This window comes from Alternaria burnsii (assembly GCF_013036055.1).
Source record: "Alternaria burnsii strain CBS107.38 chromosome Unknown 732, whole genome shotgun sequence".
Classification (NCBI taxonomy): Eukaryota; Fungi; Ascomycota; class Dothideomycetes; order Pleosporales; family Pleosporaceae; genus Alternaria; species Alternaria burnsii.
The window spans coordinates 891,109-906,942 of NW_024066113.1; the positions used below are offsets into that span (position 1 = coordinate 891,109).

Sequence of the window (15,834 nt, forward strand, 5' to 3'; positions counted from 1 at the left end):
CTTGGAGGTCGGGGGAGAGGTATGGGCGGTTTGGGTTGCGGCTGCCATACTTTGGGGTGGTGACGTAGGGGTGGTGTCCTGGTCGATCGCTTGTGGTACTCGGGCCTTATCCTCTCTTCGCTCGTTCGCTCACACCCACGCGATCTGGCTTGTCTCGATGTCTCGACCCTCAGGGACGGAAACACTGGCGACTCGAACAGCAATTCACCTGTGTTGGAGGGCGGATATGTCAGCGCACGTAAATTAAAAGTGCAGGCACTCGATGCGACGGGCTGGGAGCAGACAGACACGGGCGCAAAGAGCTGTCGCAGGACGCTGAGAACGTGGCAAAGTCGGCAGCGAGCGATAACAACAGCGCGACGGGCAGCGGCAACGACACAACTACTACGTACCTCAGCAAAAGGAATCGAGGCGAAGGCGGCAGATGCGGGGTACGGCCGTCTCAATCCGATGAATATCGATATTGTTGACCGCCGGCTTTCTGGTCGCGATGCTGGTGTCTGCTTGTCGAAATCCAATAGTGACGTCAAGCCCCTGTGGTGACGCTCGCAGCCGTCGCAATCTCTACACTTACGGTCACGCTGGTCTACACGACTCTTAGGGCAATCCGGTGCTGTGGTTGCGCGTGATGGATGTTCCTGCTTCTCAATGAGGCTCAAAACAGGCGTTGACGGGGATTGTGCTCGTGGTGACGATGACAGTGAGGCGTTCGCGATGAGGTCAGAGGACAGGACGAGCGAGCAATTTCTGGGAGTGACGCAGCGCTGCCAAGCGCATAACGTGATTTCTTGGGTTCGTAATCAAAGTCTGCCGCTAGGTGCCACTAGCTAGACGCTAGAGCCAATCACTGCGGCCGAGGCCCCACCGCCGTCCATGGACCGCCGATCCGCAGCCCCTTTTGGCTCGCTTGCCACGAGACGCCTCTCCGGCACTGGCCCGCGGAATCACGCCAGCCTTCCATTCACTGTTGGCCTATTCCCGCCCACCGCATTTCTGCATGCCTTCCCATCATCCTTCCCCATGGCCCTCGACCAAAACCCAGCAGAGTTTCAAATGACACGTGTATGCGACTCTCTCTCTCCCAACTCTTCCCATGTCCCCTTCCCCCACCCCAGATAAGCCATCGAACCCAGCACGACGGCCAACGGCTTGGATTCTGCCAGATGCCGGTCCCGTTCCAGACCTCGATGCACACATGTTTCGCCGATCGACACATCCTCTAATTGTATCGGCTCAAAGTATCAGCCATCGCGCGGACCTTGACACCGCTGTCCCAATCACATCATGGCAAAGTTTCATCGTCTTCCTTTTCCCGATGCTCATCGAGATCCTGATGTCGACGGACGGGTCTTGACAAACCCAACTGCTTGGAATCGAGAAGTCGCATGTTTAGAAATCCGTCACTGAAAAGTGAGCAATTGACAGGGCGATGCCAGTCTACGACATGCAGACGTGTATCATGGACGTTAGGGAGGACGGCTTTTCCGCTTCCCCGTACCCTATTGCTTCTTGATTTCATACATCTGGCTCATGCGAGCGAACAACCGTCCGCACGTAGCGCGTCGAGCGTGCAGCAGTGTGTACGGCAAAGCTTAATTGTGACGTAATTGTTGATAACCGATCTCTCCTGCTGCATAACGACGACGGTGTAGCCATTGAGTCTCGCCATACTTGCGTATTGATCGATACACATGTGCTTGTTCCGTACGGAGCATGTATGTCATGGTCTAGTTTTGTCTGAAACCTACACATTGATGCTTTTGATAGGTGCTACTACACCAACCGGACCCATCTCCATACACCACATGCTTTTACTTTTACTTTCCAATACTATGCGAAACGTCGCGGCATCAGATTCTACCAAATACACCTTTGCATTACTTCGATATCCTTTTACCATCGACCGATGCAAGTGACCGGGAACCAATGGGTAGTCTTGGAGTGATCTGAGAAGATGCTGGTGTGAAGCAGTAGCGCTTCTCAAAGCCTAGAGAGAATGCGGTGTGGTGAAGCATGAGATGTGCTCTTCTCTTGACTTCAGTCAAAACCAACGTGCTAACAATAGCAAATCGAGCAAATCAAGCAATTTTCAAGTATACATAGGTATATCAAGTGACTCAAGTATGAGATATGAAGGTAGAAAAGACTGTAACGATGTAAGATAAAACATATAGACCATGCTTGCTGTGGCATTTGCTACAATCGATGAATCAAACGGATGTTCTCAGTCGCCTGTCAATCAATGTACGTGTTTGTGATGTATACCTGCATTGCAATCATCGTCCGAGTTCCCAAACAGCGTTGCGCCTACGTCTCAGTATCAAAACGTAATAACTACAATACACTATGCTCATCAAGTGGAGGGATGAAAGAGAACTGTCCGAGAGTACTCATGGTCCCCTCGATTCAGTTCGAGCAACGGCAGCCCCTGACTCTGTCCTTGGCCATCTACAACCCTCCCATGTAAAGGCAAAAGTCATATACCTAATATAGCGACCTCTCAACTTCCCCGATACGTAGTATATCCAAAGGGCCCTAACAGCACCGGCACATGATAATGCTCCCCTTTTGCCTCCTGCCTAACCAAGAATTTGACCTCTACCTCCGGAAAGAAAGTCTTCACTCCCCTCTCCCCGAAATATGCCTCGGTATCAAACGACAGTGTGTACTTCTGGTCGCCTTCTTGTTTGAAGACTTCTTCTAAGCTGGCGGAGGAGAATGGTGAGGAAGGTGTCCAGGAGACTACGCGCCCGTCGGTGTTTGTCAGGCCGCTGAATTTTGTAGGGCTCTCTGCGTTTGCTGCTGTAGCGGGATGTAAGGTGAGGGTGACGGGTATATTTGGGCCGGGGCGACCCAGGGTCGTATCGAGGACATGGCAGGTAATTGGGGGTTTCTTTTCTGTAGACATGCTTGGAGTAGACATCGAATGCTGAGGTGGCACGGAAAGGTGGGTTGAGAGGGCTTTGATGCGGGCCGATGCGCTGGTGGTGGACATGCGTTAGTCGTGAAGCTATGCAGCTGATGGGGTATGTGAGAGGATGTGGACGTAAATATTCAGAAGACGATTCGAAACCTGAATACTGTGGAAGAGTAGAGCGAGTGATAACAATAGAAGCGACAATTACGAAAAGAAAGACTTATTGTATCTTTCTGCTGTTACTCCCGTCGCGGTAGCTACCTACAGCTAGCTACCCCTCCAGCCCACTTCGGAGCTCCCCGATGCTGTTCAACGCCCGTTTCTGTATACGCCGGACGCCGCGTACCTGACCAGAACCGCGTCCCGCATGCAGATCCACCTTATTCTCGACATGCTCCACATATGTGTCCGGTCGTTAGTAGCACCTGTCTCATCTCCATCTCGTCGTCGTACTTTAGGTGAGTTACAGCGGTAGCTTGCATTATACAACAGTTCTATGCCACCAGTGTACAGGTAGCGCAGCGTGCGACAATGTATAATAGAAGACGTTTGTGCAGAACACATGTACCAGTGCCGCGGATAGAGCCGTCTCACAATGCGGCTGTCTGTGCTTCCGATGCACTTCAGACGCTATATCTAGAACACGTTGAAACATCTGATTAGTCCAAGCTCTATGGTTATCATTTCTACAATCATGTCACTGAAGTAAGTCAAAAGAGTTTGATGGTAATGGGGTAGTGTCGATATCTTCATTTCAGCCTATCTCCCATCCTACTTATTCCAATCCTTTCCATCCACGTCGCTTCGCTTGCTCGCTCAGCGCTCGAAATACATACATACAGGAATATAAAGCCGTGCGGTGGTCATCGCACTACGTCCGTCAAAGCTAGACGTTAAGTTGAAGATCAATCAGATCATGACAGAAAGATGCTTGGATATCAATGAATGAAAAAAACGAAAGTTGGACTAATGCATGCGAGATGCCAGATCTCGGGAGTCGTAATGCCCAGATCTTCGATAGAAGAGAATTGTAAGGAAACTGTGATTGCCGCAATGGCTTGATGTCTTTGCAGGTTGAACAAAGAACCTCATTTACAACTCGCTCTTGTTGTTATCGGAGAAAGGACTCTGGTCCCTCCTATTTGAGACGGTGCTGCCACGTTTCGACGCTGACGCTTCCTCTACAATAGGCGTCATGGGTGTGCGCAAGCCTCGCTCAGTATCGTACGAGGTGATACGCTGCGACATCATCGGTCGTGGCGGTTCGAGCGACGAGCTGTCTGTGAAAGGACTTCGGTCCTTGGTAGGTGTGCTATCCTGGAATTCAGTGTATTCTGAATCACGGTCACTGCCCGAGTTGCTGCGAAGAAGGGTCTGTCGCGCACGCTTGTGGTCATCGTCAGAGTCGTCGCCGGAGTCGGATGCTAAGCTTCCCCTGCGTGCACGCGAGTGCGCAGCGCCGTCATCTGATGAGGCTGTTGAGTAGCCGGTGAGTGGTCGCGCAGAGGGTACGAGGACTTCGGGGGTGTTGACGAGGGTTCGGTCTGCGCTGTTTGTTGAGTTCGAGGAGCTCTTGGGTGGTGTGATGTCGGAGCTCTTCTTCTTGGTGATGTTGAGTGCTCGGACAGGGCCAAGTTGTGCGGTACTTCGGACGGAGTTTGCGGGACTGATACCAGGCATGTGGATGCGGATGGGCTTTACAGTGTGCTTGGGATCGATTTGAGGTACGGGTGGTGTTTCCATGCTTGGAGTCTCTGCGGGACTATTGGTCGCAGTTGACTTGACGCTGACGACAGCTGCCTTTCCGCGTACGATGGTCTGAGCAGGGAGTGGAGATACGATGGCGTTTTGTCGGTACATGGTCGATGCAACGCTGCCTCGTTGAGCGAGACTTGGGGCGATGCTTGTGCGGCCGGCGGTGCTGGAGGACATCATCGAGTCGCGGAAGTCAGGAACGAAGAAGTGCTGGTCGGCGGTCGAGTACGGGGTGCTCATGCCAGACGAAGGCGACATGGCAGGAATCGGAGGAACGGGCGGAACGAGCAGGTCGGGCGATCCGGGTCCTGAGCGGTTCGTGACACCGGGAATGTAGGCGATTTGGATGATGTTGGAGGCACGGGTAAGGACGGACGAGGCCATCGAGGCAACGGTGTGTGTAGATGCGCGCGCGCTCCGCCGTGACTGGAAGTCGTTGTCCACCTTCTCCTGCTGTGACATGTCGACATCTTGCCATTCACTCTGCTGTGACATTGGCCTCCTCTTGCCCTTCAGACAGTACTTCCATACGACGAATGTGAGAATGGCGATGAAGGCGACGCCTCCAATGACACCTCCGGCTATGGCGCCGACGTTTGGTTTGCTAGGGGCAGCATCGCCGGCAGTGGGGTCGAACTGGCAGCCTACGGAGGCGCACTGGTCGCATGTTCGTGAGTTTTGTACGCAGACCTGGTTGGCAGGACATTTGATGCCTTCGCACGAGAGCGGTGCCTGTTCACATGCAACGCATCGCTTTTCTATCCGGAAGACGTTTTCCGCGTCTGGCATCATGTTAGTTTTCTGTCAGATGCTGTCATGTCGCTGCAGGGTCGCAGATCGTACCTCTGAGCGCACGGATAGACATGGCAACGGTGGTTGGGGTGGTTAGGGGATCAGCAGCCCCAGGTTAAGAAGCAATGTGCGACGCTGTCGGGCTCTGTCTGTGTCGTACTGCGGAAAAAGAGCACGGTGCGACGCTTCTGGGTGGTTGGCGTGTGTCTGGTGACGGGGGATAAGGAAAGAGCGATGCAGCGGACGGCGGTAATAAGGACGAGCGAGCCGGGTGCGAGTGGCGGCAACGGCGAGGCGGACAGGAACAAGGCGAGCAGAAGGGTGTATAACGAGTGACTAGGAACAAAGACGGGCTGCGGGCGACGCAACAAAGAAGCAAAAAGCGTGATGCGGCGCAAAGGTGGTGAGGAAACCTGAGGACGAGGGCGCAGTAGCGTGGTAAGATGAGCGTGTGCCGGCCGGCGCCTTTGGTCGGGTTGTGTGTTGGGGGTGGGTCAGGGCCTGGCTCGCTGAGGAAGCCGCGCGTGTTTCGTCCTTTCCCGCTGGGGCCAGAGGATGAGGTGTGCAGGCGGGCGACAATGTCGATGTGCACAGCAAAAATGTCCGAAACGCTCTTCTTTTTGTCGTTGCCTCAGGGTAGCGATGGTGTTGCCGCCGACTCGAAGCGTTGCGGAGGGGAACACGACGATATCTACCTGCTCTCTTTGATGCAGCTGACTGGCACCAGAGCCACGGCCGTTCTTGGTCAAGCCGCCCTCGTGGTGCATAACCTTAATCTATTTTTTGCAGCCTTAGCCGTGCCTGCGAACGCCTGCCCCAGCATCAAAGGCCCATATCACCACTTTGCACCACATCACCCGTACTCGTGCGCCTCTCACCTCTTTCACCACGTCTTGCAGAATGCTGCACACACTTGCACCCCATCTGCAGCCGGTGCTGACCGGGACGTCGCTGCTGGCGAGGTACGCGGCTGCTGCCGCTAGCAGAGCCTCCCCCAGCCCTTATTGGCCCTTCGTTCTTGGATAAATAACCAACCTGTGCGTCTAGATTCGTCTCTCCGCAGGGCCAATATATCGAGCATCCACCTTATCTCCCACACACGTGCAACGCCTTCACCAACTCATGCTACTGGATACTAATGGCATTTGCTGACCCATTCACGGCGACACCTCAGATTCCGCGCAAGCCACTTTCAAGCCTCAGGATGCATGTATCCTTTCCCACAAACATATCCACCCAGCTGGCCGAAAGCTCCACCCATCTGCAACACTTCCTCTACTCTGGTTGAGCACCTGTCAAGCCCATTACAGCCGCAGGTACCGCAAGAATGCTGCCCGCCCATGCTGCTCGGCAGGCTTGTCGGACTGCTAACATGCATGCGAAACACGACCAACCACGGCCGTCCATTTTTATCCTTTTCTGTGGGGTTATTCCGCATCCGCCCTTTCATTTCCCTTCGCCAACCAGTCAGACCAAGGGGTGCGAAACTTTTGTACCACAGTCTTCTGCTATTGTACTGGCTGTGTTATGGGGTATCCCTTGCACTACCCATCGGTGATTATCTCCCGTTCAACGCTTGCTGATCGCGAAGGGTCGAGACCGCTACGATGCGACGCTGAACACTCATGTCAGCTTTGCCGTTGCTGACATCCGAGATTTGCTCGACCATGATATAGGTGTGAAGTAATAACAGTCTTGCTGAAATTTCATCACCACAGTAATCTCCCTTTGAACTGTCCGTCATGTAACATGTACATTACCCGAATACTACCATATCGGTGCCGCGTAAAGTTGTTTGTGCTCATGGATTCCTAGACTGGGCTCTGACAGTGGACGACTTACTTTTGAACTACTTCATGCTTTGCAGGGAACTGAGCTGATCGGCTCTGCGATCTGACCCACTTCGCAATAACGGCCGAGGCGGTCCGTCACTGGTTCGCAATGCGAAACGGCTATCGGGCCACAGTTAAAGGTTATCACACATCGCTCGCGATCCTCGGGGACCTACTACTCGCACGGCCACCTTCGTCATCTGTCTTAAGGTCGCGCCTGTCATACTTCTTTCCATGCTGGTATCATTCTGATTCGACATATAGGCTGGCAAAATGTGTTGATATCAAAGTTTCTCAAAGTTGCTCTACTGCGTCGCTGACGATTTCTCTTTTGCCTAGATGATATACATGAGAAGCAAGCCAACTTGATAGAGGGTTTCTGTTCTAGTCAGGCGCTAGCTATTTAGAATAGACGTACTTGTGCGCCTGTCTGGTTGTTGCACGTCATACACCCGATGTCAGTAAGCAAACATGAGAGAAGGAGACGTATATTCGAATCTTCATCAACTATACCTAGAAGGTTCACAGCCTCAGTGCAGTATCTGTTAGAAGTTCTACCTATTGTCTGATGTATTTTACACGCCGAACCCAACAAATGGATACACGACAGCGACCATACCCCATATTAGTTCCGGGGGTCGCTCCTCGATTTCGCTAATGGCGTCGAACAACTGGCCCCGCCAGTCCTCGCCAACACAGCACAACCCTCTCTTTCCTTTCAACCAAATGTTGAACCTGTTTAGGGTAAACATGTTGCCTAGAGAAAAATTATCCAGCTTTGGTAGAACATCCTCTGACGAAGCGATAGTGCTGAGAAGATCCATCCACGTAGTAACCTCATCAGAGAGAAGAATGTTGACCAGACTAAGAGTAGCAAGCGTCTTCTCGGATGGCTGAAGAAAAGCGAGAAGATCTTCCGCCGCCTGTATACGCATAGTCGACAGTTTGCACATCTCCAACTTCTCGAACCGACAATGTCGTGCCATCTCCCCAAAGACATTGCCTTCCAAACTGCTATAGCAGCTGAGTTCCAGTCTCTTCACATTCCGCGCCTTGGCCAGGAACCGTACTACAAAAGGTGCGCGTGGAGCCTCCAATTCGAAACCCGAATGCGAAGACCGCAGATCCCTCAAATGCAACTGCAGCGTACCTAGCTTCTCGAAAGCGTGGTCGAAATGGCGAAGCGAGGGTGCTATGTTCTCAAGTCTTCCGATGCCCACAGCACCAAACGTTTGCACGCTATCAAGTTTGATGCTGCGAACTTGTATCTTGGACGTCGCGATAGCAGACATGGTGGATACAAAGGGCCGAGACATCTCATGCTGGCTGCTCTTACAGTACCTTGTTGCGAATTTGGCGTACCTATCATCCATGCCTTCGTACGCAAAGGTAACGGACTCTAGCTGCTCCAATCTCTCGAAGAGGCTTACTAGGCACTTCCGATCGAACCTCGTTTCGCTAAAGAAGGTAGCTATATCATCTGCTACCTTGCTATCAGCTGCCCACTTTTCTTCCAGACCACGGGTGGCTGATACGACTCCGTAGGGCGTGGATATACCCTGAGTATTTGAGATGTGTGTTTGTGTTTGCCAAAGATGAATCGAGTGGCGAGGTGTGGCGTCTACGATGAGATGTCGCAGGCCGTTGCCAAAGTGTGAGTGTGAAGTCATCTCCTGTAATCTAGAGAAGGCTTCTTGAGTCCATTGTAAAGTGTGTTGGTAGAAGAAGCGGTCTTTGAATACATGTGAGGTTTGTTCGCTGAGAGATGAGCTGGTGAGACGGAGGGAACAACTGGTTGGGAGGTCAAGATAGGAGGTTATGTGCTCGATCAGTTCGGTGGGAAGATGTGGTAATGCCATGGATTGGGGTACTGCTTGTTGTAATAGGTCTGGTACTGATAGTGAAGCAATCAACGAAAGTTCGTGTAGTGTGTGGAGGCAAATACGCGGGGATCCCGATGCACGTCGACGATGCACTAACCATGTTGGGTCTCGTACATGCATCGATTGGGTATGCACAATGTACTGTAGGAAATGCTACTGAACTTCAGGCCAGTACTTTCAGATGCCTTTGGTATTTAAAACTCGGAAGAGAGGCTAACTTCCGAGCACATTGGGTATGTACATGTGCAGCAGCATAAGCAGCACAATGTCATGTCAGCTTCGCGCCTGTCTCCCACAATGATCGAAAAGACAACATTGATGGTACTATCTTCGTTCGTTTCCATCATCCACATTTTCACCTAATCGCTGTCTCCATCGCTATCGCTATCGCTATCATTGTCGCTGTCGCTGCTCTCTGACGAGCTTCCAGAGCTAGTTGTGCTCTTCGCAGGAAGTTCGTTGTCAGATCCTGACTCTGAGTCGCTGCTAGCTTCAGAGTCAGAGCTATCATCATCGCTACTGTCCGAGCTGCTCTCATCACTAGAGACTTCTGTCCTACGCTTTCTCTTTCGCGCGATCGGTTTCGCTGGCTCAACATGCTGCACCAGCGGATTGATGCTTGACTTCGGATTCACGGCAGGTGACACAGGCGCAGCGCGACCCAAAGCGTTAAGGAGCGCTTCCGCTCGTCGCCTTTGTAGTCGTCGAATAAAGCCAGGGCTGTACTCGTGGTTCGCGAGGTCTGTCATGTCGCCCTCTGTCTTCCTCCGTTTCCGCTCCTTAAGAATCCGCTCATGCTCTGCGTCCTCCTGAGCAACCTTCTTAGCATCAGCTTCGTTCATCTGAGCGTCTTGCTCCTCAAGATCTTTGACTGTTGCTCTGCAGCGTTCACGTAAGCGATCGATTACACCAGCTCCCTTTAGACCAGCGACATATTCAACTAAGGCGTCAGTTTGTTCATTAGGAATGCGGAAGATGTTCAAGGCGTTATCAACAACGTCGTTCTGTTTCGCTTTGTTGAACTTCCAGTTGTCGCGATCGTTGTAGTATTGTGTAAGGTAGGCAATATATACGGAAGGATCCTTCTTTTTGCCCTTTGGCGCTGGCGCTGGCGTTGAGGTTGTGCTTGCTTCGACAGGCTTGTGTGAAGGCTTTGGTGTTGGTTTCTCTTCAGATGTAGTGTCTGCTGTTTTCGGTTTAGGGGCTTCTTCTGCTTCTGCTTCTGCTTCTACCGTCGTCTGCTTCTTGTCCAATTGTCCGTTCCTTCTAGCAGTCTTCTCTTCCTCAGCGATCAGAGAGTGTAGAACAAAGTTAGAGACTTCTGGTGGCTGAGAGACGGCTCCAGTTCCTTTCTGTTCAGCAACCCAGGCTTTAAAGTAGTCCTGACCAGTGTTGCCGTCAGACTTTTTGGTGTCCGGAGTGAACGCGACAGACTTTCTTCGGTCCGTTAATGGGGGTGAACCTGAAGCGTCTTTTCGATTGGATTTCTTGGTGAGCTTCTGCGGTGTCAGGGTTGCGGTAGTGTCGGTGTGATCTAGCTCTGCGGAAGCAAGTAAAGTTGGGCGCGCTGTCGCGTACGCCGGCTCATCTGGTGAGGTAGCGGATCCGTGCTTTGGACGCGCCTGAGGTTGAGAACCACCATCCTGAGAATCATGTTTCTCTCTCCGGCGTTTGACTGGCTTCTCTTTCTTCTTTCGATAATTCGAATCTCCTTTGATTGGCTTGCCTGATGCTGGTGCTTCCTCCATGACAGCATCTCCCTCAGCACCTTGAACGATTGGAACAACGGGAAGGCTGTGGCTGACGGCCCCATTCACCTCGCTCTCGGCAACATGGTTCCGGCTCTTCTTAGCATCCTGTTGATGGTCGTCGGCTGGCTCATGTTGGTGTTTCCGCTTGCCAAGCTTTGAGGATTTGCCATTTACGGCAGGCTCATCGGATGGAACAGATGGCTCATGAGACGTCTCATGCGCACTATAGGCTGTAGATGGTTGTGGGTCGGCAGAAGATGTTTGTTGCTCAGGTACGGCGACTCCGGACGAGGTTTGGTTCTTGAGGGCGAGACCCAGTCGCTTCCAAGCGGGAACTCTGACGCCGTCTTGAGCCATGATCAGATGGGGAATATGGATATCTGTAACATTAGATGCAGAGGTTAAATCGCATCGCGCATGACCGAATCAGCTGAAGCACAACGTCTTGCCAGTATGGAAAGGTCGAATGAGAGGTCGCAGGCAGAGAATTTCGGGGCTGATGCTAGGAAGGCACAGACCAAGTGACGGCGATCCCAGAGCTCCAGGCCACAAGCAACGCGTGTAGTGACAGCCAACGCCGACAACCTCGCCTTGGACCCAGAGACCGCACCCGCCCGCAGAGCTTACGCAGATTACCGCAACCTCGTGCTGAAGCTGAAGACGTCCATTACAAATACCCAACCCCACGACCCGCCATCATGTCTGGTGCGTTGGAAGCTATAACCTGGAGTTTGCCGCATTCATGCTAACAGCTGCCCTCGTCATACAGGAAGCGCAGGCTACGACCGACACATTACCATCTTCTCGGACCAAGGTCGTCTATACCAAGTCGGTACGCACACTCTCTCTCTCATATACACACACACACACACACACACACACACACACACACACACACATCACCCATCGAGCACCACTGACACGTGCACCAGAGTATGCGTTCAAGGCGATTACGGCAGCAAACATCACATCACTGGGCGTGCGGGGCAAGGACTGTGCAGTAGTCATCTCGCAGAAGAAGGTGCCCGTACGTATGGCAGATGCCGAGGGCTGCACATGGTACTGACACTTGCACACAGGACAAGCTCATCGACCCGTCCTCCGTGTCCCACATCTTCCGCCTGTCACCCTCAGTCGGCTGTGTCATGACCGGATCCATCGCCGACGCGAGAGCTTCAGTGAGCAGGGCGCGGGGTGAGGCTGCCGAGTTCCGCTACAAGTACGGCTACGAGATGCCCTGCGACGTGCTGGCCAAGAGGATAGCCAACATCAGCCAGGTCTACACACAGCGCGTAAGTCGTGACATGGAAGCAAGGTGCAAGTTAATGCTAAGCAACCACAGGCTTATATGCGACCGCTCGGTGTGGCCACGACCCTCATCTCTCTCGACTCGGAATTTGGTCCCCAATTGTACAAGTGCGATCCAGCTGGCTACTACGTAGGATACAAGGCAACAGCCTCTGGCCCAAAGACGCAAGAGGCGCTCAATTTCCTCGAGAAGAAGCTGAAGAACAAGGAGCACGCTGAGGGTAACTGGGAGGAGGTTGTCGAGCTGGCAATCACCGCATTGAGCACTGTCCTCTCGGTCGATTTCAAGAAGAACGAATTGGAGATCGGTATTGTAGGAGGGCCCAAGACCAATGGACAGGAGGGCACAGACCCAACCTTCAGGGCGCTGACCGAGGAAGAAATCGATGAGCGACTGCAGTCAATCGCAGACAAGGACTAAGGAGCCACGGCCGTGGGGCTGTAAGGAGGATGTGGGTCGCTGAAGTATGACCGAGACGTGAACCATGACGATAACAACAGGTAGCATGATACGACCTCTCAGACGTCAAAAGTGCTCCAGCAGCACCATGAATGAAGACGTTAGACTGTACTCTCCTGCATAAGCGCAACTGTGAACGAAGCAGCCGAACCGGGGACCAGAAGATGTCGTAAGTTCAGCCATGACTCAACTTGCCCATGACACCAGATTTCCATACCACCTCAGCTGCAACGGTCTGCAACAACTCAGGAACTGTCCCATCGACGTCATACTACTGGCTCCTAGTCGTCGGAGTGCCCAGCACAGCCGTCGCGTGGCTGATCGTGGCTTTCGCGAGCGTTGTTCGTTTGAAAGCACAGGTTCAACCCTACGCGGGCACGCACTTTTCACGTTCACACTCAGCGGACGACCACGCGAAGGCCGCACAGCTAATTATAAGCATCAGCCAATCAGAGCGGGTACTGCGGCTGAGATACACGCCTTGGCTTGGCTGCGTTACCCGATGCAGGCTACCAGGGCTTGCTCGCTAAACTACATTGCGCGATGTGGCGCTTCTAGGGCTGCTGAAAAGGTCCAGCACAACGCTGTCCATTCCAGCTGGAGAGCAATGGTAGCGGAGGGTCGAAAATAGGCATGGTTAGACGCAGACGCACGGTTCCTGCATGTTTGGCTATCCCGTTGTAGTGGAGACTGATACAGATGGTCATGTTACTATGCCGATTCTCACACCTCTCCACAAGCCTCCAAGTGCGGGATGCCAGTTTGTGAGTGGTGTATCGAGGTAGGGCCCTAGTACAGCTGGGAGCTACTCGCGGTCCCAAAGTGGAGCTCGTCCTTATGGTAGCGGCGGGAGCAGCCCTGCAGGTATGGCTATTCCTACCCTACGCTATCGAGAGCCTTGCTCATGGACACTACCACCATCATCATCGTGAATACATGTCTTCTACATGCTATATAATACTTGCCACGCCGCCACCCTTCACCATTCATCCACAGCAGCAAGCCTCAGTTTCATTCCATCATCTACAACTTACTTCTTATTAGCCACTTCAACAATCTGTCGCTAGCCGATCTTCATTTCGAAACACCAGAGCCATAATGTCTGACGGTCGTAAGTCTCATCCTGCTCCAGCACGAGATTCTCATCTTTCCAACACCACCAAACCATACTACCATCAAGATTGCGCAGACTGACACCATCACAGTCAACGATGCCCGTGCCATGCGCGTTGCCGAGATCATGACCGACTTCCGCAACCTACAACACTACCTCGTTCAGTTACGCGCCACACCCACTGCGGAAGAGTATTACCTTGAAGGTTACTCCCTGCTTAGACAGTGCACCAGCGAGGCACAGAGTATCCTCCAGACACCTTTCTCTGGCAGTGCCAGCTCGGGTTCAGGGAACCCCGAGTCCGAGAAGCAGCAATTGAGGGCGTGAGTCACTCCTTTCTATATCATGTCAAGTTGAGAGAGTGTAGAGAGAGGTAATGCACTGTGTGGAAGAAGAGCTGACAAAGTTCTGCAGTATCATCACAGACGCGGCTGTACGACGCTTTCAATGCCAACGTGCTTATTTACGAGCTCACGCTGGCCTCCGGTGGATGAACAGCCGCAACAGCATCCTACGAGGCCAGAAGCCCAATGCGAGCCATTTGGGTGCGCTTCAGCAGGCTGATGCTACGATGAGAAATGTACGTTAGATGAGCCTTGCGAGTCTTGACAGGATCCCCGCTGACAGTCGATTCATAGGAACTACTCGCAATCAGCGATGCTTACGTAGAAAACACGCTGCGTGCTGCGGATGCCGCACAAGGCAAGTGGTTGAACGAGGATCCTTCGCTGGCGCAGATTCAACAGATACTCATGTCCCGACGATGAGCATCCAGACATCGACGACACTACTCGATCGTAAAACGGGCCCGACTGTACGGTACGATCGTTTTACTGGAACGCTTCACGACTACCTCCGTCTCTCCATACCGCGGTGAACCCAGTCACATCTACGTCGTTTTCCATACATTTCTCGTCGGACAGCCCTCCTGTGGCAGGTTATGCTTGCGCGTTCTTCTTGTATGTCCGGGTCACTCGATCACTCCTCCATTTCCAGTGCTGGTCACATTGTTCGGAAAGCACACACTTGTTTCTTTGGGGTAGCCTGGGACGATAGCCTGCTTTAGCGTTGGCGTTGGCGTCTGGAGTTTTTGGTGCATGGAACAAGTTCCTCTCTTCTGGGAAGTACAAGCGACTGGTCAGCAAGTCAACAGGTATGCGAAGAATGGCATAGCAAAAGCATGGGAATCTTCGGGGATATATGACCGATGGGTCTTTATTGGAGTCTTTCTTTTGTTCTTACCCATCTGCTATCAGTCGCTGCTTTTAGGCTGCATTCCATGTCCTAGTCTCTCTTGAGTTCTTCTATTCTATTCGTCTCTTTGCTTCTTTTCATGTCAATATTATAATTTCTATTGGTATCCCAGCACGTTCGACACCACCTCATAAAGACACACACCCATACTAACCACCTCCTCACCAAGAGTCAGAAGCCGAAGCAAGGGCGACTTGGGTAACTCGAACCAACTGTCTTTAGCGTTACGCACTAACCTTCAGCTTGACAGGCACCTGCGAGTCGAGCTCGTACCATCGAATCCCATACAGCGGAGCCGACCGGTCATGCACGTGGACGACATGCAACGGAGCTTCTACCAAACGGCTGGTCGTAGGGCAGATGCTTAGCGTATGACGTCTGCTACATTACGTCGTAGTAGTAGGGCTGAGCAGTAACGATGACTGTGTGCCAATGCGCTTCACAACGATGCAACCCTCTCAAGCCAAAATGCAATACCGCTGTAGTTGCTCCTAGAAACTCCTCATCGATCGCACAAAGCTACCATCATCAGAGACGCCATGCACGATCATGCACCGCCCAGCATCATATCCACCGTTCCAAGCTCCATGCATTCGGCATCGCCTTATCAAACAAGGATTCCGGATATACTGTTCGCTTACGTCGTCTTCCCGCACGCCAGAGCTTGAACAAGACTAGGGGATCGTCGGGGTTCCCGAAGACGGTGGGCTTAGCGTGTCAAGCCACGCTTCGCTACCGAGTGGACGAATATCATGTGCGATAAGTGTT

The 15,834-nt window shown here is 52.5% G+C and overlaps 7 protein-coding genes across 7 annotated transcripts; 2 read left to right on the forward strand and 5 right to left on the reverse strand.

The window, feature by feature from the left end:
- Positions 1-2,500: 2,500 nt before the first annotated feature.
- On the reverse strand, positions 2,501-2,908 carry GT037_005769 (hydroxyisourate hydrolase; the record flags this gene model as incomplete). The annotated part of the gene is made up of 1 exon (XM_038930816.1): positions 2,501-2,908. The coding sequence occupies one exon, from the start codon at positions 2,906-2,908 to the stop codon at positions 2,501-2,503; it is 408 nt and encodes a 135-aa protein (XP_038786505.1).
- A 1,101-nt stretch (positions 2,909-4,009) lies between these two features.
- Positions 4,010-5,537, reverse strand: GT037_005770 (membrane anchor opy2 protein; the record flags this gene model as incomplete). Its single annotated transcript, XM_038930817.1, has 2 exons — positions 4,010-5,454; positions 5,516-5,537. 2 exons carry the CDS (start codon positions 5,535-5,537, stop codon positions 4,010-4,012), a joined length of 1,467 nt encoding a protein of 488 aa, XP_038786506.1.
- A 28-nt stretch (positions 5,538-5,565) lies between these two features.
- Positions 5,566-6,231, reverse strand: GT037_005771 (uncharacterized protein; the record flags this gene model as incomplete). The annotated part of the gene is made up of 2 exons (XM_038930818.1): positions 5,566-5,817; positions 6,160-6,231. 2 exons carry the CDS (start codon positions 6,229-6,231, stop codon positions 5,566-5,568), a joined length of 324 nt encoding a protein of 107 aa, XP_038786507.1.
- A 1,640-nt stretch (positions 6,232-7,871) lies between these two features.
- On the reverse strand, positions 7,872-9,155 carry GT037_005772 (uncharacterized protein; the record flags this gene model as incomplete). The annotated part of the gene is made up of 1 exon (XM_038930819.1): positions 7,872-9,155. One exon carries the CDS (start codon positions 9,153-9,155, stop codon positions 7,872-7,874), a length of 1,284 nt encoding a protein of 427 aa, XP_038786508.1.
- A 383-nt stretch (positions 9,156-9,538) lies between these two features.
- On the reverse strand, positions 9,539-11,287 carry GT037_005773 (uncharacterized protein; the record flags this gene model as incomplete). The annotated part of the gene is made up of 1 exon (XM_038930820.1): positions 9,539-11,287. The coding sequence occupies one exon, from the start codon at positions 11,285-11,287 to the stop codon at positions 9,539-9,541; it is 1,749 nt and encodes a 582-aa protein (XP_038786509.1).
- Positions 11,288-11,628: 341 nt separating this feature from the next.
- Positions 11,629-12,659, forward strand: GT037_005774 (n-terminal nucleophile aminohydrolase; the record flags this gene model as incomplete). Its single annotated transcript, XM_038930821.1, has 5 exons — positions 11,629-11,635; positions 11,700-11,762; positions 11,863-11,957; positions 12,010-12,222; positions 12,273-12,659. The coding sequence occupies 5 exons, from the start codon at positions 11,629-11,631 to the stop codon at positions 12,657-12,659; spliced, it is 765 nt and encodes a 254-aa protein (XP_038786510.1).
- A 1,137-nt stretch (positions 12,660-13,796) lies between these two features.
- GT037_005775 (uncharacterized protein) lies at positions 13,797-14,579 on the forward strand (the record flags this gene model as incomplete). The annotated part of the gene is made up of 4 exons (XM_038930822.1): positions 13,797-13,809; positions 13,904-14,135; positions 14,227-14,392; positions 14,451-14,579. 4 exons carry the CDS (start codon positions 13,797-13,799, stop codon positions 14,577-14,579), a joined length of 540 nt encoding a protein of 179 aa, XP_038786511.1.
- Positions 14,580-15,834: the final 1,255 nt, after the last annotated feature.